The following is a 26,284-nucleotide window of genomic DNA, read 5'->3' as shown; positions in this document are numbered from 1 at the left end:
ATTAGATAGATAGATAGATAGATAGATAGATAGATAGATAGATAGATAGATAGATAGATAGATAGATAGATAGATAGATAGATAGATAGATAGATAGATAGAAGTCTCCAGCAATCAGAACAATTCATCTTTAATATATTGGTAACAAAGTGAAACATTTTTGTTGTAGAGTCACCCAGAATGATGTAACCTATTTCCCCTGGCAGTAACATGGACAAATTCAATCTGCACTTTAATGTCTGAGTCACTAATTGTAATGTGCTTTTTCATCCTTGCTCACTCACATAAATTTCCAGTCACCCTTCAGCTCTTTCCACCTGTTCTGATGAAACCTATCCATACTTTAAATAGTATCTGAAACAATTACACTCAATAGTCTCTAAATTATATAAAAATGAAGTGTGTTGTGCTGCACTGAACTAAAAGTCACATTAAGCTGAACTGAACCTAAAAGGTACACAGACTACTCAATATCACATTTACAGTTCCATTCAAAAGTTTGGATATCACCAACTTTGTTGAAATTTAAAAAAAAAAAAACACAAAATATAGCTGAAGCATTGAAAACAGCACAGCTAACTGCTATGTTCAGCTCTGTCAACGTTTATTTTGAATCTCCCAACACAGCCTTATTGTGGATATGTATGCTGAAAAAAACTCTTTAATACAAGGCTAGAAACATTTTATTATTTGAGCTGTTGCTGATATTTTCTTGTTGCTTTGATGTGACAATGGCGGAGTGGTGGCTCTGAAGCTAGGGATCTGCACTGGCAATCGGAAGGTTGCCGGTTCGAATCCCGTACATGCCCAAAAGGACTCCGCTCTGTTGGGCCCTTAAGCAAAATCCCTTACCCTGCAATTGCTGAGCGCTTTGAGTAGTGAGAAAAGCGCTATATAAATGCAAAGAATTAATGAACCTGGTCCATTCATGGAGAAAACATTCCCTGCTGGACGTTTTGTAAATGGAGTTTCTGTGGACTTATTTTGTAAATGTTATAATAAAAACATTTCTTACTTTTGCCATGTTTGCACTTACAGTAAATACAAAGAGTATTTATGTCATCATTATATCTGACAGTCTGCATGAAACAACTTCGCTCCCTGTGGACCAATTGTGTGAGTTGTGCTTTGTTTTTTCTTTGTATGGAAAAAAGAAATGCCAACAACAGCAAGTAGACCTGAGACTTTTGGAGTTGCATACTAGAATCTCCAAAAAATGTAGAACAGAATATCTGTACACCAATTAAACTGTGCACATTGCGAATAGGAGAATTAAATTTTTTGGCAGCTGTAACTTTGAGTTATACCACACCATGTTCAAGAAAATGAGCAATGAAAATAAGTTCTAACCAACAAAAGTGATCAAGGTACAGAATGACATTGACATGAATGATAAACAAAATGGCTTTTTGTTACATTGTTAAATATCTACTGTAAGTAGTATTTAAAGATTTCAGTATGCAGCCAGCACTCAGCAAAATTGCTAGTGTTAAATTCAATCTTAAACTGTTAAATTAACTCTTAGTACATTGTTTAAGGGCATTTTGATAGTAGATCTATATTTTAAGTGCTAAAAAATTCAGCACTGCTGTTTTTTCTGTGTGCAAAAACTACTGTAGAACTACTCTATCTGATACATGTGCAGTTGTTACTTTTTCTACATGTGCATCCACTTCATGTTAACTGCTTCCCAATCCAATGCCCCCACTTTGCTGTGTGATCTTTAGATGTCTTTCCTTCATTTCTGTAACATGTTATGTGTTTTTGGGGGTCACTATAAACTGTTGGCAACATATACGTAAATAAGAATTTTGATGAACTATCCATTTTATTTAAAAAATGGTTACTTTTTCATGTAATTACATAATTTAACAGAATTACTATTATTGTTATTATTTTGATTATAATTATTTATTAGAAGATTATAATCTATTCAGCAGATTTTACAGCAGGTTGCAGTTAGACATCTTCATTTGAAAATTTCTGCAAAAAATAATCATCAGAAAAATTTCCTGATCATTGATTAATAAAAAAAGAAAGAGGAAAAAATGTTTTTCAAAGACTTTCTGATTCAGAATTGTAAATATGATTATGTACTTGTACTAGTCTACTAAAAGGGAGTTTTGTACACAACATGCGGTATTTTTTATTACATAGAAAACCAGAATTGTGTTTACAATACTAAGATATCCTGTACCCTTCCATAACCCATACAACCCTTTAATTCACTAAAAAATGTATAACGTGTGGGTTAAATTGACTGAAAAAATCTCAAAACAAATAAACTAATTTTGTGTAGTTCTAATATTTCCTACCTGCTCCGAGTAGTCATTTCCATCAATGTCATCACTGTTTGAGTGCCCTCCAGGACTTTGTACATCAATTCCATGGCTCTCCAGGATTGCTGCTTCTTCGAAAAAACAGACCTTACCATAAAATATCAGAGGGTGTTCCTTTTTCTATTGCATACATTAAATTAAAAATTTTTTTTACATTACTTATCATCTTAAATATCTTGCATGTGTGAATATGAAAGTTACTGAGCTGTTTTATATTCCCGTTAAGGACAATGAACAAATACATATTTTATCTGGCTTAAGAATTTGTAGTAAGGTGTCATATCAACATGTATAATTTTGTTGTAAATTAGAAATTTATAACTACACTCTAAGGCAGTTGCTTGTAAGATGATTATTTTTAACAAACACAAATTATACTTGATCGCACAAAAGTTGACAGTTACTTGATAAAGGTGGGAGAATTTTTAGACTTATTATTAATAAATGAATTAAAAAATAATACTAATAAACAGAAGTAAACAAAATGCAAATGATTGTAAACATATATGCAGTAACAGTACCCGATGTGATCACAATGTTCTTAAGTTGCAATAGTGTGCATGCACACTGTAGACTTATTCTATTGCAAATATTCTAATATAGCGTCCTTCCTTTTGAACTAGTGGAAAATACTAAATATATACAACATAAAATATAAATCAGGTACAATAAAATACAAAAATGACAAGCAATAAATGGAAGCAAATGAACACACAAATATATCTGCACCAAAAACTTCTGATCAGAGTTGCAATTTAGTGGTAGAGGAGAAGAGTTCTAAATTCTAAATGGAATAATCATGTTGCTATGAAATACAGACAGAGGATATTGGTTAAACTCAGTTGGTGGACTCCTCCAATTAATGGTCTATGACAGGGGTGGCAAATTCCAGGCCTGGAGTGCCGCAGTAGCTACAGGTTTTCATTCTAACCCTTTTCCTAATCAGTGACCAGTTTTCACTGCTAATTAACTTTTTCCCCCATCACTTTAATAGCCCTGTTAGAAGAGTTCAGCCCTCTGAATTGAATCCTTTCTTCATTAAATGACAGCCAAGCAGAAATGAGATGTGAAATGAGCTAACAGATGACCATCTAAACTGGGGCTTGAAACTCCATCCAATTTCACTCAAATCACTTTCTTAATGAGAAGCCAATTCTTGCTGTTAATTAAACCCGTTATTTACAGTTTTCGAAATGTGTGCTGTGACAGAATGAGAGCAGCAACAAGCCACGGAATTAAATAATGGGTTTAATTAACAGCAAGAATTGGCTTCTCATTAAGAAAGTGATTGAAGTGAAATTGGTTGGAGTTTGAAGCCCCCAGTTTAGCTGGTAATCTGTTAGCTTGTTTCACATCTCATTTCTGCTTGGCTGTCATTTAATGAAGAAAGGAATCAATTCAGAGGGCTGAACTCTTGTAACAGGGCTATTAACGTGATGGGGAAAAAGTTAATTAGCAGTGAAAACTGGTCACTGATTAGGAAAAGGGTTAGAATGAAAACCTGCAGCCACTGAGGCACTCTAGGCCTGGAGTTCACCACCCCTGGTCTATGATATTAGGGGCTGCATGCATGTCAGCAGTTACTGTTTCTTTTTGCTCATTGGTTGCAAGAATATACAGGTATGAAATCAGTAAATTTAATTTGTGGGTGCTTTCATATCATTAGAAGCACACCTGTAGGGAATTAGTCAGCTAAGTAATTAAAATAAATGTTTGTTAAAAAATAAACATTGTGGTGGCACAGTGCTTAGCAATTCTGCCTCATATGTGAAATGCTTTGAATTCTAGCCCTGACACTTGCCCGAGTGGATACTGCATATTCTTCCTGTTTGTGTTGGTCTTGTCTCCAGGTACCCTAAAATTCACGTCAAAGATGCGCTGCCTAGGTTAACAGGCAAGATTAACTTGTACTCATGTAGAGACAATGAACTGGAGCCCGATCCAATCATAAGTAAGGATGGGGATGTAGACTGGCTGGTAATTTGACAATCTTGTGCCAGGACTTAAATCCTGCATATCACTACACAAAGGCAAAACATTTTCTTATTTGTGGGTACCGTTTAACTCATTTCAAAGATCACAATTGAATCTTCACATGTGCTTAAATAATGCACTGAAATACTTGAAAAGTTCCAATTAGGGTAGCTAACCTGAATAGAGCAAAACAATCTGTAATACTGATTATTATTTCACCTGTGCCATCCTCAGCTGCACTTTATGCAGCATAAAACAGAGGTCGCAAGATTTTGTTCATACTCCAACAGCAGAGATGCCTCAGCATTCTGTCTATGAAAATCACAAGTACAAGAGGAGACAAGAGGCACTCTAGACGAACAATTCTGCCTATTTCAAACTGACTCAATTTTAAGCCGAGCATGCCAAGACAATTCTCCCTCTGTTAATACAGAGACCAAAGAGCAGGCAACAGCTGTCACAGGATTAGGGCTGCAACAGCTAACGTATGAAACTGTTAATGCAAAAAACATGGTTATTAATTAATTGAATTGTCTTGCTACATATTATGTACATCACTTCATTACCCAAGAATAATGTTAATCACATTTTGAGATGGTGAAGATGGATGATGTAAATTGGATGGAGTTGAAGATATTTCAGCTTTATATCTGGCATGAAATCCATGCCTTGCAAGATCTGTAAAGATACACTCACTTAGTACAGTATAGGGGCACAACTGTAAGCATATTAAAATAAAATGCAATGGAGTAATGGGCGTTCGTCTCTCATTCATATTAACCTGGAAGCACTCTCTATGTCATTTTCTTCTATTTTGTACTCCTGTTTAAAATCCCCATCTGTCAATGCATAATCCGAGTCTATATGCAAACCTTTCTCTGCAGAGCATTTCTGCCATATAGCAGATAAAATCAAACAATGTTCTGTAGGTAACTTCTGTTGATGTTTAACAGCATTGAAAGTGTTAAGACAACTTTTACAGTTAACATTAGAACACTCTAGACGAGAACAGGCCATTCAGCCCAACAAAGCTCGCCAGTACTATCCACTTATTTCTTCCAAGGAAACATCAAGTCGAGTTTTGAAAGACCCTAACGTCTTACTGTCTACCACACTACTTGGTAGCTTATTCCAAGTTTCTATCGTTCTTTGTGTAAAGAAAAACTTCCTAATGTTTGTGCGAAATTTACCCTTAACAAGTTTCCAACTGTGTCCCCGTGTTCTTGATGAACTCATTTTAAAATAACAGTCTCGATCCATTGCACTAATTCCCTTCATAATTTTAAACACTTCAATCATGTCACCTCATAATCTTCTTTTGCTTAAACTGTAAAGGCTCAGCTCTTTTAATCTTTCCTCATAATTCAACCCCTGTAGCCCTGGAATCAGCCTAGTCGCTTTTCTCTCGACCTTTTCTAGCGCTGCTATGTCCTTTTTGTAGCCTGGAGACCAAAACTGCACACAGTACTCAAGATGAGGCCTCACCAGTACATTATAAAGGTTGAGCATAACCTCCTTGGACTTGTACTCCACACATCGTGCTATATATCCTAACATTCTGTTAGCCTTCTTAATGGCTTCTGAACACTGTCGGGAAGTCGATAGCTTAGAGTCCACTATGACTCCTAAATCCTTCTCATAAGGTGTACTCTCGATTTTCCGACCGCCCATTGTGTATTCAAACCTAACGTTTTTACTTCCAATGTGTAATACTTTACATTTACTGACATTAAATTTCATCTGCCACAAATCTGCCCAAGCCTGTATGCTATCCAAGTCCTTCTTTAGTGATATAATGGATTCCAAATTATCTGCTAATCCACCTATCTTGGTATCATCTGCAAACTTAACCAGCTTGTTACTTATATTCCTATCTAAATCATTTATATATAATAAAAATAGCAGCGGCCCTAGCACTGACCCCTGTGGAACACCACTCTTAACATCGGCCAGTTCTGATGAGGTTCCTCGCACCATCACCCTCTGCTTCCTTTGTCTGAGCCAATTCTGCACCCATCTACAAACATCACCCTGAACTCCCACCTCTTTTAATTTGATGCCCAACCTCTCATGTGGCACCTTATCAAATGCTTTCTGAAAGTCCAGATAAATAATATCATAAGCTCCACTTTGATCGTATCCTTTTGTTGCCTCCTCATAGAATTCCAGCATGTTAGTAAAACACGACCTCCCTCTTCTGAACCCATGCTGACTGCTTAGAATAACTCCTGTCCTTGCCAGGTGTTGCTCGATCTTATCCTTAATAATTCCTTCCAATAATTTTCCTGTGATGCATGTTAAGCCTTCTGCCCTGTCACCCTTTTTATATAATGGGATGATATTTGCCATTTTCTAGTCCTTCAGAATCTCTCCAATGCGCAGTGACTTCCTAAAAATATGTGTCAAGGGTTTATATATGTACTCACTAGCCTCCTTAAGAACACGAGGATAAATATTATCTGGTCCTGGTGATTTGTTTGATTTCAGCTTATTTAATCTGAGCAGTACTTCTCCCTCTACAATTTCCAAATCCCTTAGTTCCTCCTTAGTAGTCGCGTTTACCTCTGGGAGGTTATCCACTTGCTCACTTGTAAACACCTCAGAAAAATGTAAGTTTAAGGCATCCGCTATTTCACTGTCTGTATCTTTTAATTCCCCTTTACTATTCCTGATGCACTTGACCTCCTCCTTGACTGTTCTTTTACCACTAAAATACTGAAAGAATCTCTTAGGGTCTTCTTTCACCTTATCTGCTATATTCCTCTCCAACTGTCTTTTAGCCTTCCTGATATCCTTCTTAATGGTTGCCCTCATGTTCTCATACGCTCTACAATTCACTTTGCAGTCATTAGTCTTATATGCCTTATAAAGCAGTTTTTTCCTTTGCAACTTCTTTTTTAAATCTTTATTAATCCACCGTGGAGTTTTTTTTAGTTTCCTATTAATTCCAGATTTAGGTATGTATCTGTCCTGCAGTTAATAACAAGAGTTGCTGCAAATGACTTTTTTGAATAATAAAAAAATATTTAATAATAATTATCTAATCCAGTGGTTCTCAGTCTTTATTCCTCCAATGCCCCACCCCTCCCATTCATTCACTGGTCAAGAGTTCTGTCTTCAATTCAAAAGTGTGACCCCGTGTGTAGGGGCTCCCTGCTTGCAGACTACTTTAACTTTCTAGTTATTTATTTAACAATACTTTAGTAAAAAATACAAGCAGTTTGGATAATGTGAGAATATGACTGAATGACTTGACATGTAGATTATATAACTCGAATAACATGAGATTTGGTCATGGAGATTTTTAGATTGTTTGCTTTAGTCCAGCATTGGTCTTTATTAGGTCCCATTCTATCAGAAACTTTGTTATGTCCTTTCTCCATGAAAACATGAGATTACAATATTTTCTCGGCGACCACTGCAAGCTATATGAGGAAAGTAATATATAAAAAAATATCATTTTAAATTAGAGTACTACTTTCAGTATTACATTATAAATTAAACATAAAATGATGTTTTTCTGAAAATGAAAAATCAAAGTCATTTTTGAAAAATAGAATTATTCACAGCAGACATTTTATCATAACTTAATTACTTAAGCTACTTTGTTATCATATGGATTGAGTACTGCTGTGTTTCAGCGAAAGACAAATGTAGCATGAATGCAAATACACTTTCCCTCCGCATACAAAATTCAAGTCAGCAGAAGATATTAAAGGTTTGTGTAAGCTGTGGCCGCCAGTTAAGCTGGAGGGTGTCCTGCCCTGCCAGCTGTGCAGCTTTAACTGAGTACAGTGGCAGCAGCAGCATATGTGTAGCATACTATTTCTTTGAAGAGATTGCCAAATCTTTGTATTCATGCTAAAACACTATGTTCCCATTCTCACTAAAGGTTATCAACTGCAAAGTGCTGTGATGCACTGATAAATGCATGAGACTGCAAAACCTGAAATTGCTGCACATATGTGTGGCATTTGTCCTTCTGGACATGATGCGGACACTGGAGATGAATTTTAATATCAGGTGTAATTAAATTCCAGCCAAACTATATACAGATATAATCAATATATGAACCATTTTTTTTTTAATAAGGGGCTTTAAGGAAGCTAACAGTCATTTCGAGTTACATGTTTTGAATACTGATTTTGAAAAACCTTAAATTGCTGCACGAGCATCACAGTGGCGCAGTGGTAGCGCTGCTGCCTCGCAGTTAGGAGACCTGGGTTTGCTTCCCGGGTTCTCCCTGCGTGGAGTTTGCTTGTTCTCCTCGTGTCTGCGTGAGTTTCCTCTGGGTCCTCTGGTTTCTTCCCACAGTCCAAAGACATGCAGGTTAGGTGCATTGGCGATCCTAAATTGCCCCTAATGTGTGCTTGGTGTGTGTGTGTGTGCACCCTGTGGTGGGCTGGCGCTCTGCCCGGGATTTGTTCCTGCCTTGCGCCCTGAGCTGGCTGGGATTGGCTCCAGCAGACCTCCGTGACCCTGTGTTAGGATATAGTGGGTTGGAAAATGACCGACTGACTGACTATATTGCTGCATGTATGTGCGGCATCTATCCAGTTTCTATCTGGACATGATGTGGACACTGGAGATACATTTTAATATCAGGTATAATTAAATTCCAGCCAAACTACAGTATATACAGATATAATCTATATATGAAGCATTTTTTAATAAGGGGCTTTAAGAAAGCTAACAGTCATTTCGAGTCACAGTTTTGAATATTGATTTGAATATTGATCAAGTAAAAACTTCCCAGTGCCAGATCCGGCTCAAGGACTTAAGTTTTACAACCTGTTGTAACTTTATTTTTGAGTCATTTAAGCATTTTGATTCCATTTTATAATTATTTGCTGTCATTTTGTGGTGTGGCGGACGGGATGCCTCTTTGACAATGGATCCAGGGGAGCAGCCATGGGATTCACACTACGTCCCCCGGAACACTTGGTGGCAGCACCCCTGGGTTGTATTGGGGCCACAATTGTGTTACACCAGAGCTCATCCCTTTTGGGCTCTGTGGCCACTGCCAGGGGGAGCTGCACGTCTGGGCTTGTCTGGGCTGTGACGCAGCCACACCCGGAAGTGCAACCTAATTTAGGTCAATTATCACCTGGAGTGCTTCTGGGTGGGCTATAAGAGAAGCCAACACCCACCACTCAAGGAGTCAGAGTCGGGAGGAGGGAGACAAAGCTGCCGAGAGGAGTGGAGGAAAGAAGAGTGTTTTTTTGGTGTTTGTTTGTGCTTTTGGGACTGTGTTGTGTCTGTGGGTATGGGGAAGACGTAGCCCACAGACAAAGAAAATAAAACATTTATTTGTTTTATTAGTGTGCCTCCTGTGTCTGTCTGTGTCGGGTTCAGCGCCAATATAGTGCCTTGTCACAGTGGGTCTCCTGAAAATTCTCTGGGTATACATGTTTCAAATACACATTGAGTATCCATAATCTACAATTGCTAAATCCAAAATGTTGCAAATCTGAAATTGAACTGAATAAATTGAACCTCACTTCAGGTTATCATCCAGTGTGAAAAAGCCAGAACACTTGGGTTAATTGTGATATGGAAAAGTTTTGGAGATGCATGGCAAATAGCTTTCAATCTTACTGAGTACTCTTTTACCATTAGCCAAATATTCCAGGAATGTGTTGTAGAATTATTCCATCAAGATATCTCTGTTTAGGTGTATGTATGGTATTAAACCATCTCTTCTCAAGTTTGACTAGAGTGAACTCATGTCTTTCCAATTTGAAAGATTATTTGACTCAATTAACTGGGGTATGGAGAATGGTTCAAGAGAACCTTATGGTGGTAGAAGCCTCACCCAAACAGTTTGCAAACCATACAACAGTGGCCTCACAGATTAGTGTCAGGGAGAAGGTATGGCTCGTAATGTGAGACATCCATCTCTGGGTGGCTTCCCCAAAACTAGCTGCAAAATTTTTTGAGCATTACAAGATTGCTAATCGGTCCTGTCACATCTTATCCTGTTTCCTTTTCTAAATGGGTTTACACCTGTCCTTGTAGTAGACATGTTTCTCCACCAAGCCTTGCTGAGATCTTTGCTGTTAAGAAAATCAAAGTATAAAAATTTATGGATTTTTTCATAAGCAGGTCGGAATTGTTTTATCTGGTGTGCTGGCTGAGGTACAGGCATGAGGACAGGTCTTTGCATTATGTTAATAAGCCAGATGGTCACACTCAGAGGTCACTTCTCAGAAGAAGGGTGCTGTAATGATTCTGAGTTTTGTTTGTGATTAATAATTAATGACTAGCAAATTACAGAAATTGTACAAAATAATCATTACTTTTTATACTATATTTAAAACATATATTTATGTTTATTTTCACATCACCATTTTATTTCTTTTCGAGCCACCATTTAGTTGATTAGCTGCCATTATCAATAAATTTCTGATACTAACATGTGATGCACGCAAGTGGCATATCATGATGCTATTACTGGGATATCATTTAATAGTGGTCTGCTATTCATGGCGTCCAAGATAAGTCACTGCAACAAAAAGATTTAGCTAGCTTATTTTTGATCCATCAGACAAAACCTTGTGTGTTTTTCAATTTTTGGTTTAAGTCCTGGATTTTGGTGCTTCGTTATTTTTGGTGCCATTCTGGTTTTGACCTCTGCCCATTTAAAAGACAATTCTTTGCTTTTCATTGCCTTCCTTCCTTCACACTGCCTTTACACATGATGGCATAACAAAACACATTAATAGTACATTAAATGACAAATAACATCACACTCTTTGTTTCCTTTTGTAATATAACATGATTTATGTTTGAAAGTATTCATAAACTCCTCAAAATCAACAAAATTTCATTATAAACTACAAAACAAAGGTAAAAACATTTTAACTTGCAAGGGGGTTCCTTGTTTTTGTAAGTGTTCACTGGAGGAAATTGTTGCACGTTTCTTCACAGCAAGTGTCTGAGATGGAAACAGCAGTTCATTAGCTGTGCGCTTTTGACACTATGCTCTATTGTCAGTCCTGGGGCAACAAAAGAAAAATTTTTTTTTGGATATTTCATTAACACTTAAAAAGGACTAATATTGTGTACCCTGACCTGAACGTTGTAGAGCCATTAAAGTCAAACTCAAGACATGTTAGGTGACCTTCATATAATATAATTCAAATTAAATTATTAAGAGTTTTAAAGATAATTTAGATTATAAAATTGGCCTCAAACCCTGCAATTAACAATCTATCCTCTTAGTATAATCTGATGTTGAGAGATCAGTTTTAAATTGTAATACTTTTGCAGTGGGTTTAAGACTAGACACCACCTCACTCATGCTTCTCTCAGTCAACCCGGGAAAGGGATTAATATGCTGTTCAAGGCTATTTCTCTCCCTATGACTATTACTACAAAGATATGCTATAGGTCCCCACGGTTGTGTACTGAAGTTAAAACATCTAGAAAGAAAATTACACAAATTGTCTTAATTTCATAAAGGAATTGAGTTAAAAATGATATTTTCCCTTCATGTGTAAAAAGCCAATAGTACTTTGCAAAGTTAAATAAAATTTCATATTTACAAATTCTCCATAGTTTTAAAAAAGCTGTAAGCAATACCTATATTTATTTTTTAGATGTGTTTTTATAAAATGCAAAAAGAACCTACTGTTGCTATTATTTCTGCCTACATGAAACAACACAGCTCTCAGTGAACCGATTTTGTTGAAATTTAGTACTTATTCTTTAAGGAGATTTGTAGGACAAGAGCAATTTTCATTGAGATATTTTGAATACAGCAAGCTGTAAACATGTTTGAATTTGAAACAGTTCAATTTAAAAGTATTGGGGATTTGTCAAAACCATCTATTGGAAAACATAGAGACTGAAAATGGATGTATTTTTAATGTGTCAGGAAAAAGTGTGAAGAGTATAATCAGAGTTATAACACAAGTTGTAATTTAAGCTTATTTGAGGTATTCTTGTACTTTAAAGTATTCTTATACTTTAAATTAAATTAGCCTTTAGCAATGCATTTAAAGCTGAGAATTGCAGTCCTGGGGCCTCATGTATAAACGGTGCGTACGCACAGAAATGTTGTGTACGAATGTTTCCATGCTCAAATCGCGATGTATAAAACCTAAACTTGGCATAAAGCCACGCACATTTCCACGGTACCTCATACCCTGGCGTACGCAATTTCTCCGCTCGGTTTTGCAGACTGCCGGCACCCAGCGTCAAAGCAGTGCTACTGTTCCTGTGTGGTTACCCTTTCTTTCTTAGACCCACATTCCTGACGCGGCTTTATAAATACACTGAAATTAACTGCATATTGTTTATTAATGTAATGCATCTGATTGTAATTAACCTGTAGCAATATAATGGTCCAGGGAATGGCCATAGTATTCCAAATACCATAACTACTTTAGCGTTGTTACTCTCACTGCATCTTCTTCTTCTTTCAGCTGCTCCTGTTAAAGGTTGCCACAGCGGATCATCTTTTTCTATATTACTCTCACTGCACCACTCGGAGTATTTATATCACTGTATCTGAGTGGGGAATCACAGCAGCAGCTGATTGGAAAGAGAATTATCGGTATACAGTTTCAAGCAGACGCTGCCTTAGCCACGGCAAAACGCGTCAAAGCCTTTCCTGTACGGACTTCGCATTTCAGGAACAGTTTCATCCCAAGAACTATAAACGCACTCAATCAAGTGCTCCTTGTAGAACTGTTTGTACTTATAAGTACAATTACCCCACTGTAAACTTGCACTACAGTTATAATATTGCACAACCTGTGCCACTTTATAAAGCACGTATGATGACGATATCATTTTTAAGATGAAATGCAGCAAAATATGTTGCTTATAGTATACAGATAAAACTTTAACTTCATTTAAATAACCTGTATTTTTAATAATTAAACATGTGAGGTCACGGTGCCGCGGCGCCAGCTAGTTCACGGATAGCTCCTGCCTTGCACTGTATTATTACTGGTGCTGACGCGACACTGAAAGGATAGACGGACAGAATAATTAAACATATACTACGAAGATATTTCAATGTTCCTTAAATGTTTTAAGGAATCGGCGTTCTAAGCTTACAGATGGCTTAACGTCTATTACAGAGCTGATTGTGTGGCGATTGGGTATTTGGAGAAAGAAAAGTAAGGACAGGAATTGGAGGTTAGTACGTTTGAAAGAGACAGAACTTCTGTAATAAATTATTTCATCGAAGGTCGCGCATGGCGCAGCAAGCCTCTTGCGTGAGATATGAACAATCACTGCGCCACCGTGTTCCCATGTTTAATAACATGCTTTCATTCCTTTCATCATGAAAAAGATATCACGTATACATCTCAGTATTTTAATTATTCAGAGAGCTGTAATATGGATTCTGTGTCCTGTCGGAGAAAGAGAAAGAATGGAAGCACGTAGTGATTCACATACATAGAGCACACAGAAGATCAAACACAGAACAAATCATTTAACGTGCTACTTTAGTTACGATGGGATTTGAGAAACTAGTAAAATAAAAGATTTTAAGATGAAGTTTATGATGTTCTACTTTAATGACAAAATAAACTACGTGATTAAAGTGGAAATTTCGAGATTAAAGTTGACATTTCGTTCTATTTTCCCACTGTGTGCCTATTTTTTTTCTCTGTACCCTAATAAGCTTTCATATGACACTCAGACGGTCCGCTATAAGTCGCCTTTTCACGGTGACTTTGATATGTGACAACTTCTTTTTTGTTTCGGGCACTGTGCGACTTTGTGAACTTGAGCTTTCATGTTTCTCCGACACTATGTCACTCGGTCAACTTTCTTTTGTTGATTATACCACTGTTTAAACCAACAAATAGTAGTTTTTCCTTTGCCTCCACTTGGTATTCGCTGAAATTCTTATATTTTCCCCCGTGCTTTTCACAGAAGGCTATTTATATCGATTTGCATATTCAAAGAGGCATAATTCTGGAAGGAGTTGGGGCGGGACAGAAGGCGTGTGCACGTGCATTACTTTTCACGCTGATCGGGATTTATGTAGTGGAAGAACGTGAAAGTTTGCGTATGCACAGATTCCTGCATCTAGATTTTTCTGTGCGTACGCACATTCCCGCTTTTGTGCTTACGCCATGTTATAGTGTGAGTTCTACGCACGGCGTTATACATGAGGCCCCTGTTGCTGTGTCGATCATTTTATTTTCAATGCCACACCAATTTGAGAATTATTATTATTATTATGATTTTTGTTGTTATTTGCATAAAAAACTTTAGACAAAATGCAATATTATAGAAAGGGATCCTAAATGAGCACACAATACATCACCCACGTGAACAAGTAATTGCTCCTATAGTTTCAATACTTTGCTAAAGCACCTTTAGCAGCTATAACTTCAACTAAATGCTCCCCATAATTTGAAAGCAGTGTTTCACAGGTTTACAATCGTGAAATGCTTGTTTCAGGTCCTGACACAACATTTATATTTGTTCAAGTCAAGAACTGAACAAGCCACTCCAAAACATCACATTTATTTCTTTTGAACCACTCAGTTGTAGACCTTCTTTTGTGTTTTGGGTCATTGTATTACTGCATAACACAGTTATGCTTGAGGTCACGGACAGAGGACTGGACATTCTATTAATGAATATTCTGTTAAAGTGCAGAATTCATGGTTCCTTCAAATAATGAAATGTCTTCCATGTTGTGTGGCAGCAACACATCACCACAGCACCACACTGTCCTGTTCCCATGCTAAATGCTAAAATAGTTTTATTGTAGCTATTTGAAAATTAGAAAAATCTAGACAAGAATGGGCCTTTCAGCCCAACAAAGCTTGTTTCATTTGATTCTTCCAAAATAACATCACTATGCCCTCCTTGTCAGAATTTATTAACTCTTTTGCGCTAGCTGGACTAAGATAGAGGAGTACTTGTTAAAGGTGTTCTCTGCCAAATATTATGCTGATCAGAAAAGGTATTGTAATCCTGCATTACAGCCTGGGCAGAAGGTGTGGCTCGTAAAATGTGACATCCACCTGAAATTGCCATCCTGTAAACTTAGTCCACTGTACATCAGCCCATATAGTAACATTAAGTGGGTTACCCTGATTAGCGATCATCTTATATTTCCAGCTCATTTCAGGATGTAATCACTTTTCCATTTTTCCTACCCTAAGCATGTTCACAGGTGCGGTTTTCTTGTAATACTGGCATCACTGCCTCTGACTGTTGTCAATTTACATCACAAATCTGAGATCAGAGAGTACAGGACTCTAGAAATACGGGTTACAGAGTGGAGAACCTTGATGACTGTTGGGCTAACAGTCCTTAAGATTGCTCTTAGATTTCTACACAGGACTTGCATGACCCACGCTTGCTGGCTAATTTTCTACTTTTTTTCTTTTAGGAAAAAAGAGAAAGAAAAAAGAAACATTTCTGACTCCTGATTAAGATAAACATAAAGGTATTCATTTATAAAAGCTGTCTTTTAACTAATGAGTAATTAGCAATATACCTTCTAAATTGTTAAATTGTCTGTGTTATTCTAGATTTAAAACAACAGAACCACTCAACAGCAGAACCTAAGTCAATTACAAACAATTACACTTTCAGAGCTCAGAGTATATTAACTTTATCCTCCAAGCTGTTTGGAATTGATCTCTAATCGGCATGCCTACAAAATGAAAAACTCTGTCAAGAATAAATAGCCCGCAAAGGAGATTCTCAAACAATAATTGCATTCCAAAATTAATTAAATGATCAATTAATTTTAGTCAAAAAAAAAAAAAAAGGAATTTCATAATTAGACAAGTAAATTAGAAATATGATAGTAAAGGATTAGTACACAAAAACAACAAAAAAGAAACTAGAATAAATAGTTACCTAATTAACAAAGAAAGAGATTTACAAAATCACTAACAATAAATTATCATGAGCAGACACCAAGGAGAAATAAAAAGATTAATACTAAACCCAATAACAATAATGTAGAAACTAGTGATCTAAGGCAAACCAGACACTTTAAAGATGCAGACTTAAAACAAAATCCACATGCATAAATTAAAAAATCTGTAAGAAGCAAAAATGTTAATACAGGCGGAATCCCATTATGACGAAACTAATGGGACCATAAAAACATTTTGTTATAATGGAAATTTCATAATATATATAATATATATGGGGAAATTCTGTATACTGTTGTGACTGGGGTCGCCATCTCTAATGGCAGCGGCATAAGGACAGCTCTGTAAGTAAGTAAGTAAGTAAGTAATTGATTGTTATTTGTAGGATCAGGTTTATTGCGTAATATGCTTGTCACACAATCTTTAGAGAATTAAACATCAGGTTTTGAAAAGCTCTTCCTTGTACTCTCCTGATCTTTCTTCTCCAGACTGCATCTGCCACAGTGGTAATTTTGAGCCGCTGGTGTTTTTCTAATCTGAAGATGGGAAATAAAGCAGGAGGACTGCCCATGCTGTGACTCCTAACAGCTCTTATTTTGAATGAAGTCTTGAGGCTATACTTGCCTTCTCTATACAGTAATAAAGTACCTGTATTATGCTTGAGAACCTGGACTCACCTTCCTGTCTCTCATGCAGCTCTGTGAACCAAGCTCGACAAAACCTGTATAAAAAAATCGCTTTTGAAACTGCAAAAAATATTTTTTTTTGAAAAAGAGATGTGCAATGTAACTTTTGAAACAGAAATACAGGTATGAATACAGAATGAAAACAAGACATTAAATGTAACTTCTTTTTAACAGAATTACAGGTATGAAAATACAAAATGAAAACGAGACATTAGATGAAGATGAAGGCACGATTCCAAATGCTTTTGCCACGTCATTTTTCTTCATTCCAGAATCAGCTTTTTCTAGGATTGTTAATTTTTCTTTCAGCGTAAACTGATGCCGTTTTTCACTTTTTTGTTAATCTCAAAGTAAACTTTGAGAAGCACTATGAAACTCTAAGAGTACAGTATCCGCACATACGACACAACTACCCATGCAGAGGATAGGTGGAGTGCTAACTTTGAATTCGGCTATGTGCCTACACTCTTACCGAGACAGGAAATTTCTCAACAGACTGTCTCTTTTTTTTTTTTAAAATAGCTTGTTGCAAGGGTCCCGAGAATCGTCGCGGAAAGTGTAGGCAAGGAACTAAGTATTTTTTTGTATCGCATTATCATCTTCTGTGGCCACTTTTAGTAGAAAAAAAGTTTGCTATACTGAAATTTACATTTTCTTAACACAAAATTCGTTTAACATAATATTGTATGAATGTTTGTGCGGGACCACAAAAAGTATTTCTTATTCTGAAAATTTCTTTACTTTGGCATTCAATATAATGGAATTTGACCTGTAGTGTCTTTTTCACAATATTCCTCGTGAGAATTCATTCCATGAATAAGTAAACCTGGACCTTTGTTGAAACTCATGTGGCTATCTTGATTAAGCAGTACACCTGAGGAAAAGCTGAAAACTGGAGGCCCTGATTCCTTCAACCAAAGAAGAATGAAAGGAGAATGGAAAAAAAAATAATTAACAAAGAGCTAACAAAAAGATAAAATGGGAAAGTTAGAGCCTGGACACAGTTCAAGTGAGAAAATAAAACGAACTCGTTATATGTTTTTCTTTTTCAAACACGTATAAAATATCCAAAAATTTAGAGAAATAGTGTAAGGATAGCACTCTTTGACATCTTAGTATTGGGGGAGAGAAGCTCTCTTGAGTAATGACTTAAAAAATTAGTTTGAAAAAAATTTTATGAGGAAGCATTGGTAGATAAGACATAGTCAATAACGTATCAAGAATGTAAGTGTAAAAGTCAAAAATCTGTCACCAAAACCAGTAATGCTAAGCCAAAAATCAAATTTCTTTGTCTAAAGAAATTTTCTAGGTGCCAGTAGTAGCAGAAAAAAATCGCATATAATCACTACTAAATATCCAAATCTTGGATGATCTGGGAACAGAGGCAGTGACCTTTATATGTCACAAGTAGCACATTAGCTGTGAATCACACAATATATTGCTATGCCCATTGGCCAGGCAAAAATCCCTAAAATGGAACAAACTAAATGGCACTGAAAAATACTGTCAAAAATGTATTATTGAAGGAAGGATTCTAACAAATAACAAATATCAAAATCAAATTCTTGAGTATAAAAAAGAAACACACAAAGAAGTATAGATGTATAGTTTATGTTGAACTTTTAAAGAAAGCTTGCAAAAATGAAAAAAAATTCAAATCATAACAAATCTCAGCAACTATGAATCAATGCCTCTACTAAATGTCAGATGCCACCTAAAAGCCCACAAAGACACATATGTGAAGGTACTAATAAGGCATAATTGTTAAAAGTGATTTTATAAAAAACTAAAACAAAGATTTAAAGACACATACTGTAGAGCAGCCCATTTAAGATTCTGAAGCATTGATCTCCAGTATGGTAAACTCCAAAGCTACACAGTTCTCATGCTTGGTGTTACAGCATAATAATACATTTCCATTCACATTAGGGTATAAACAGTGCAGGACAATACTTTTTAATGAACAGTGGGGAATAAAGAGTCATAAAGAATTTAAATTTAGGAATCCTTAGGAAACATATTCATTCAAAAAACAGGAGTTGCTAAGAACACCAAAGCTCTGTAAATTCTTCTGTTGTTTTGTAAGCCATGACTGCCAATTAAAATAAATATCTTGGAATAAATAAGCAACACCTGAAACATTACTTTTAGATCTGTATAATAAGTTAACACTTCTGTTTTTGGCTTGTTGATTCTCTATTTTGTCTTATATAATTATCTTAATTTTCTATATATTTGTTAAATATACCCTATATTTAATAGGGTTAGTTCAATTACATTTGCAAAACTGGATGGCATTTGGCAGCTTTGAATTTTTACCGGTTTCCTTATCATTGTAGATATTTCTGCAAAATGGACTTTAAGGGTTTACTAATGATATTTTTGGCACTGGCTGGCTAATGATCATTTGACAAGTAAAAAGTTCATAAAAACATTAATTCAGATCATTTTATATTTTATTTTTCCCTCTACTTCTGTTTTGTGAAAGAGAACACCATAAACTAATTTCAAATCTGTACAGATAAAAAACATAACCCCCACAACTAAACACTCCTTCCTTTTTAGGAATGTCGAGTAAAAGAAGTAATATAAACCATCAAAACTCAACTTTGTGTCAAGAAAAGGTCATTGCCATTTTTTAAAATTTTTTGTTGAACTTTTGTCAGTCAAAGATTGACAGTGCATGCCAGCAATAATCAATGAAAAGGCCAGCACTGTTTGCCCTGTCAGAGGTTGTACATTAATGTTACAAAAGACATGAACAATTTTGAAAAAAGAAATATTTTAGGCATGATGCAGTGAGAAAAAAAGAAAAAAACATGCAGTGAAATATTATTTCAGTGGTCTGCCAGCCTCACATTTTCCAGCAAAAATCTAGAGGCACATGGGTTAGCACCAGTACTGTACACCTTCAGGTTCCTATGTTTGAAATATATAATATGTGTGTAGTTTGCTTTTTGCATGTTCTTTCATGTGTTGTTGCAGGTTATTCCTTTACATCTGAAAGCTCTGTGATTCTGGATTCAGTGTCTTTGAATATGTTGCTGTTTCATTTTAGGGCATCTGTGTTTAATCTATTTGCCTGGGCAGCAAGTAAGTATGAGGTTTAAGATAACGGTAACATTTAAATCTGTATTGCTGTTGTTTAGCAGATGATGATGCCAGTAAGGATCACGATGATCTGACGCAAAATAAGACAATTTTGCAATTGTAAATGCCAATAAAGAAAGTAGATAGTATGCGAGACACACAGAAACATAACCTATGCAAATAAAATTTTCTTATTAAAGCTGGAATTATGGCTGTGAAATATTGCTCAGTATTCTAGCATCAACCCAAACTTGCATGCATGTGTTTTTCCTGCACTAAATGAATCTGAGGGCCATATCATGGATAAAGGACCATGTAGTAGAAACCAAAAATTCACCCCAACGGAAGAAGAGTCCTCCACTTAAACCCAGAGCAATGACATGCAATTCCACACAACATTGGGCATTACCCTTAAAGTCTGAGCATCATAAAACTTTTTATATGTGCCAAGATAAATCTAAATAGCCAGTAAACAACTAGCTAAAGACTTCCTTTCTCATGTTTGTTTTCTAACTGACTTTGTCAGTTAAACATTTAGGTTTTAAAAGCATTTAACTACATTGCATCAAGGGCCTGCTGACAGAAATGTTATATCTATAATAATAAAAGGCAAAGCCCTCACTGACTGACTGACTGACTCACTGACTGACTGACTCACTCATCACTAATTCTCCAACTTCCCGTGTAGGTGGAAGGCTGAAATTTGGCAGGCTCATTCCTTACAGCTTACTTACAAAAGTTAGGCAGGTTTCATTTCGAAATTCAAAGCGTAATGGTCATAACTGGAACATATTTTTTGTCCATACACTGTAATGGAGGAGGCGGAGTCACGTATCGCGTCATCACGCCTCCTACGTAATCACGTGAACTAAAAACAAGGAAGACATTTACAGCACGAGTCGCACGCGGGAACGAAGGTAAATGACGTTAATTTTTGACTGTCTTTTAATACTGTGTAAGCATACATATTAACACATGTGCAATTAAACGTGTGCATTTACGGGGTGATTTCTCAGGCTTAAAAGCTCACCTTTTATCAAACGCGGGAACAAAGGTAACTGACGTTGTTCACTGTCTTTTAATACTGTGTAACCATACATATTAACACATGTCCAATTAAACGTGTGCATTTACGGGGTGATTTCTCAGGCTTAAAAGCTCGCCTTTTACTAAAAAGGTAAATGCAAAACTATTTTCAATCAGTTTATTGAAACGCTCCCGTTAAGGATTGCAATAACATATTCGCGAGATAAAAGAATGAAGTAGGGGGAAATGGAGGAAGAGCCGCAAAGAGCAAAAAATTAATTAAACAATTGAGAACGGAGCGAGTTAAGCATACAAGGATGTTCATAAGGGAAACAAACCACGGTGTAAAACGTAAGTTTAAATTAAGTTTATAGAAACGCTCCCGCTGCGGATTGCAATAACATATTCGCGAGATAAAAGTTTAATGAGAAGACACGAGGTATAAACGAAACACACGCCGTGGCGCAACGTTAGGGGCAACAGTTTCAACCATTCTATGATCTGCTTCTCGCAACTGAAAGACGGCACATGGCGGATGTTAGCCGACTTGCTGACCGCAACGTTAGGGGCTTCAACTATGGCGCTGACGCCACATCTCAGTGCCAACACTTTGCAGACTCTACTTAAAAGACACGCCCTCCTCACTGGACAGTTAAAAACACCAATCAAACTAACGATGACATCAAGTATTACCCAATCAAAAGTAGGAAAGGAGGCATCTTCATAAAATGCGTGTGGGATGATTTGCATGAGACGCTGCTTTAAAAAAAAAATGATAAAAAAAATACGGGATAAATCCCGTCCAGTATTGATTCAAAACGGGACGCGCAATTTCATTCTCAAACGCGGCACGATTCCGTATTTTAAAGGATGGGTGTCAACCCTACAGTGCCAGGTAACCACCCATACAATCAGATTGTGATTCAGACTAGGAATGCAATGAATGTAATTACCCCGATCTACATACAAGGCGAAAGTCTTGCAATATTCAAAGATGATGGTTTGGGATAAGTACACCATACAACATAAAAGAGCTTATGAAGCCTTGAACCGAAAAAAGCAAGATCTCAGAGATCGTAAAAAAAAAAATAGGAGGTAATGTCGTTTTACTCGCTGTAGATTTTAGTCAAACATTACCAGTTATTCCACGAGGGAGACCAGCAGATGAACTCAACGCGTGTTTAAAATCCATGCTTCTCCCACGCTCGGTTATATGTCGCGTGTTCTCCGGTAGGTGCACCAAAAAATGTATACATTTAAGCATGTAATGGGCAAACAAAAAATGACGTATACCCGAAGGCACTGCAGTAGTACTTAATGTAACTTTACTTCTTAAATGTTAATGTTTTACTGTTTAATAATTTATACGCTTCTTATATGTTGTTCAAATTCTTTTATCAAAATACCACTGACAGCGCAATGCACGATAACATGGAGTGAATACACCATACACATCCGCCCACGGCTGCCCTGCTGTGCGCAGATAGGAGTTCATTCTACAATAAAATAAAATAAAGATAAAAAGAGTAAAACAATCATCACCCATAAAGCGTGTGTGTGTGTATATATGTGTATATATATATGTTGATATGTGGATGTGTATATGTATATATATATATATATATATATATGTAGATAATATATGTGTGTGTGTGTATGTATATATATATATATATATATATATATATATATATATATATATGTGTATGTGTGTGTGTATATATATATATATATATATATATAATATATGTGTATATGTGTGTGTGTGTGTATGTATATATATTATATATATATATATATATATATATATATATATAATATATGTGTATATGTGTGTGTGTGTGTGTGTATATATATATGTATAATATGTGTATGTGTATATTATATATATATATATATATGACAGCAACACTTATAACAATGACAACACAATTACATTGACAATCATGTTACGTTATTTTTAAAGTGTTTCCTTTTCTTTTTCATAACCTCTTTAACACACTACTTCTCCGCTGCGAAGCGCGGGTATTTTGCTAGTCTATACTAATAAAAGGCAAAGCCCTCACTGACTCACTGACTGACTCATCACTAATTCTCCAACTTCCCGTGTAGGTGGAAGGCTGAAATTTGGCAGGCTCATTCCTTACAGCTTACTTACAAAAGTTAGGCAGGTTTCATTTCGAAATTCTACGCGTAACGGTCATAACTGGAACCTACTTTCGTATACTGTATACGGCCATAGCGGGCAGCTCGGTTGCCGTGTGAGGCGGTTGCGTATTGCATCATGACGCCTCCCACGTGATTGAGTGCCTGCCCATATAAGGTAAATATTCGCGGGTGAAGGACTGTGCTTAGCATATTCATAAGTGCGGTTGCTGCGGACTGTGCTTAGCATATTCATAAGTGCGGCTGCTGCGGAAATCAGCACTCTTCGCTGCGGTGTGTTCATTCCTTTCCTTGCTTCGCCAAGGAAGCAGAATTTTCACAGCTTCTCCACTGTTTTATAAACGAACAACATACAGTGGTGTGAAAAACTATTTGCCCCCTTCCTGATTTCTTATTCTTTTGCATGTTTGTCACACAAAATGTTTCTGATCATCAAACACATTTAACCATTAGTCAAATATAACACAAGTAAACACAAAATGCAGTTTGTAAATGGTGGTTTTTATTATTTAGGGAGAAAAAAAAATCCAAACCTACATGGCCCTGTGTGAAAAAGTAATTGCCCCCTGAACCTAATAACTGGTTGGGCCACCCTTAGCAGCAATAACTGCAATCAAGCGTTTGCAATAACTTGCAATGAGTCTTTTACAGCGCTCTGGAGGAATTTTGGCCCACTCATCTTTGCAAAATTGTTGTAATTCAGCTTTATTTGAGGGTTTTCTAGCATGAACCGCCTTTTTAAGGTCATGCCATAGCATCTCAATTGGATTCAGGTCAGGACTTTGACTAGGCCACTCCAAAGTCTTCATTTTGTTTTTCTTCAGCCATTCAGAGGTGGATTTGCTGGTGTGTTTTGGGTCATTGTCCTGTTGCAGCACCCAAGATCGCTTCAGCTTGAGTTGACGAACAGATGGCCGGACATTCTCCTTCAGGATTTTTTGGTAGACAGTAGAATTCATGGTTCCATCTATCACAGCAAGCCTTCCAGGTCCTGAAGCAGCAAAACAACCCCAGACCATCACACTACCACCACCATATTTTACTGTTGGTATGATGTTCTTTTTCTGAAATGCTGTGTTCCTTTTACGCCAGATGTAACGGGACATTTGCCTTCCAAAAAGTTCAACTTTTGACTCATCAGTCCACAAGGTATTTTCCCAAAAGTCTTGGCAATCATTGAGATGTTTCTTAGCAAAATTGAGACGAGCCCTAATGTTCTTTTTGCTTAACAGTGGTTTGCGTCTTGGAAATCTGCCATGCAGGCCGTTTTTGCCCAGTCTCTTTCTTATGGTGGAGTCGTGAACACTGACCTTAATTGAGGCAAGTGAGGCCTGCAGTTCTTTAGACGTTGTCCTGGGGTCTTTTGTGACCTCTCGGATGAGTCGTCTCTGCGCTCTTGGGGTAATTTTGGTCGGCCGACCACTCCTGGGAAGGTTCACCACTGTTCCATGTTTTTGCCATTTGTGGATAATGGCTCTCACTGTGGTTCGCTGGAGTCCCAAAGCTTTAGAAATGGCTTTATAACCTTTACCAGACTGATAGCTCTCAATTACTTCTGTTCTCATTTGTTCCTGAATTTCTTTGGATCGTGGCATGATGTCTAGCTTTTGAGGTGCTTTTGGTCTACTTCTCTGTGTCAGGCAGCTCCTATTTAAGTGATTTCTTGATTGAAACAGGTGTGGCAGTAATCAGGCCTGGGGGTGGCTACGGAAATTGAACTCAGGTGTGATACACCACAGTTAGGTTATTTTTTAACAAGGGGGCAATTACTTTTTCACACAGGGCCATGTAGGTTTGGATTTTTTTTCTTCCTAAATAATAAACACCATCATTTAAAAACTGCATTTTGTGTTTACTTGTGTTATATTTGACTAATGGTTAAATGTGTTTGATGATCAGAAACATTTTGTGTGACAAACATGCAAAAGAATAAGAAATCAGGAAGGGGGCAAATAGTTTTTCACACCACTGTATAAGGCCGTCCTTTTTCCTTGCTTCGCCAAGGAACCAGCCTTTTTATTTAATCCACGGGTTCTCCGCTGTTTTATTGTTCATTTGTTAAGATTGTTATAGTTATTGTGTAGGTATTTTACACTTAGTCTACTGTTCAGGTACCGATTTCCTTTATTTAATCCGCGGCTTCTCTGCTGTTGTTTTGTTCGTTTATTACAATTATAGTTATTTGAATCCTTTTCTTTGCCTGACTGCCTGCCCATATAAGGCGCTCCGCAGTTTTTTTGTCAAGCGGTCTTTACACAGCATCTTCGCTGTGTTATAAACGAACGCCATATAAGGCCGTCCTTTCTCCTTGCTTCGCGGTTCTCTACTGTTTTATTGTTCGTTTATTACGATTGTTATGGTTATTGTGTAGCTATTTTACACTTAGTTTACTGTTCAGGTACCCATTTCCTTTATTTAATCCGCTGCCTGCCCATATAAGGTGCTCCGCTGTTTTTTTCTGAAGCAGCCTTTATGCAGCTTATTCGCTATTTTATAAACGAACGCCATATAAGGCCGTCGTTTTTGGTTGCTTCGTAAAGGAACAGCCTTTTTATTTAATCCACAGGTTCTCCGCTGTTTTATTGTTCGTTTATTACGATTGTTATAGTTATTGTGTAGGTATTTTATACTTTGTTTACTGATCAAGTACCCATTCCCTTTATTCTTCCAACTGTACCCCTATTAACATGTCTATCGAGGTGATCACCATCAATCAAAGAACTATCACTTACCGAGTGGTGTCCATGCCCAGAGATGGCGCCTGCCTTTTCCATTCTCTGCGTTACATATTGCACTGACATATCAGGCTCACTTTTGATATCCGCAGGGACATTGTGTCTTATGTATTAAATGACTGGGACAGGTTCAAAGTGTGGACTGATGATGGTACAGGAGATAATAATAGTACACAGGAGCACTATAAGACTGAAATGCTTAAGCCCTTCACCTATGGTTCTGCATGTGAGTTGATGGCTGCCGCTGAATTGTTTGGTTGTGGCTTTCAAGTGTACCGAAATGGCCAAATATTTTACACCTTTGGAGAACTGTCAATGCCTCTTAAACATCTTAGATTCACAGGTGACGATTTGAGTAGTGGACACTTTGATGTTTATGAATATTTCAACTCTCAAAA

General features: G+C 36.8%; 1 protein-coding gene across 4 annotated transcripts in view; it reads right to left on the bottom strand.

Moving 5' to 3' along the window:
• LOC114642857 (homeobox-containing protein 1) overlaps positions 1 to 26,284 on the bottom strand; it is a 373,283-nt gene that overhangs the window by 54,616 nt on the left and 292,383 nt on the right. The window contains exon 8 of one of the 4 annotated variants that reach the window (XM_051919335.1): positions 2,316 to 2,410. The exons of 1 other annotated variant lie outside the window; for it this stretch is intronic. In XM_051919335.1, the coding sequence (XP_051775295.1) occupies positions 2,316 to 2,410 (95 nt within the window). The remainder of the gene's footprint in view (positions 1 to 2,315; positions 2,411 to 26,284) is intronic. 2 more of the 4 variants (XM_051919336.1, XM_051919338.1) reach the window with 2 other exon arrangements.

The sequence above is a fragment of the Erpetoichthys calabaricus genome, chromosome 15 (genome assembly GCF_900747795.2).
Source record: "Erpetoichthys calabaricus chromosome 15, fErpCal1.3, whole genome shotgun sequence".
Classification (NCBI taxonomy): Eukaryota; Metazoa; Chordata; class Cladistia; order Polypteriformes; family Polypteridae; genus Erpetoichthys; species Erpetoichthys calabaricus.
This window is presented reverse-complemented; position numbering and strand designations above follow the sequence as displayed.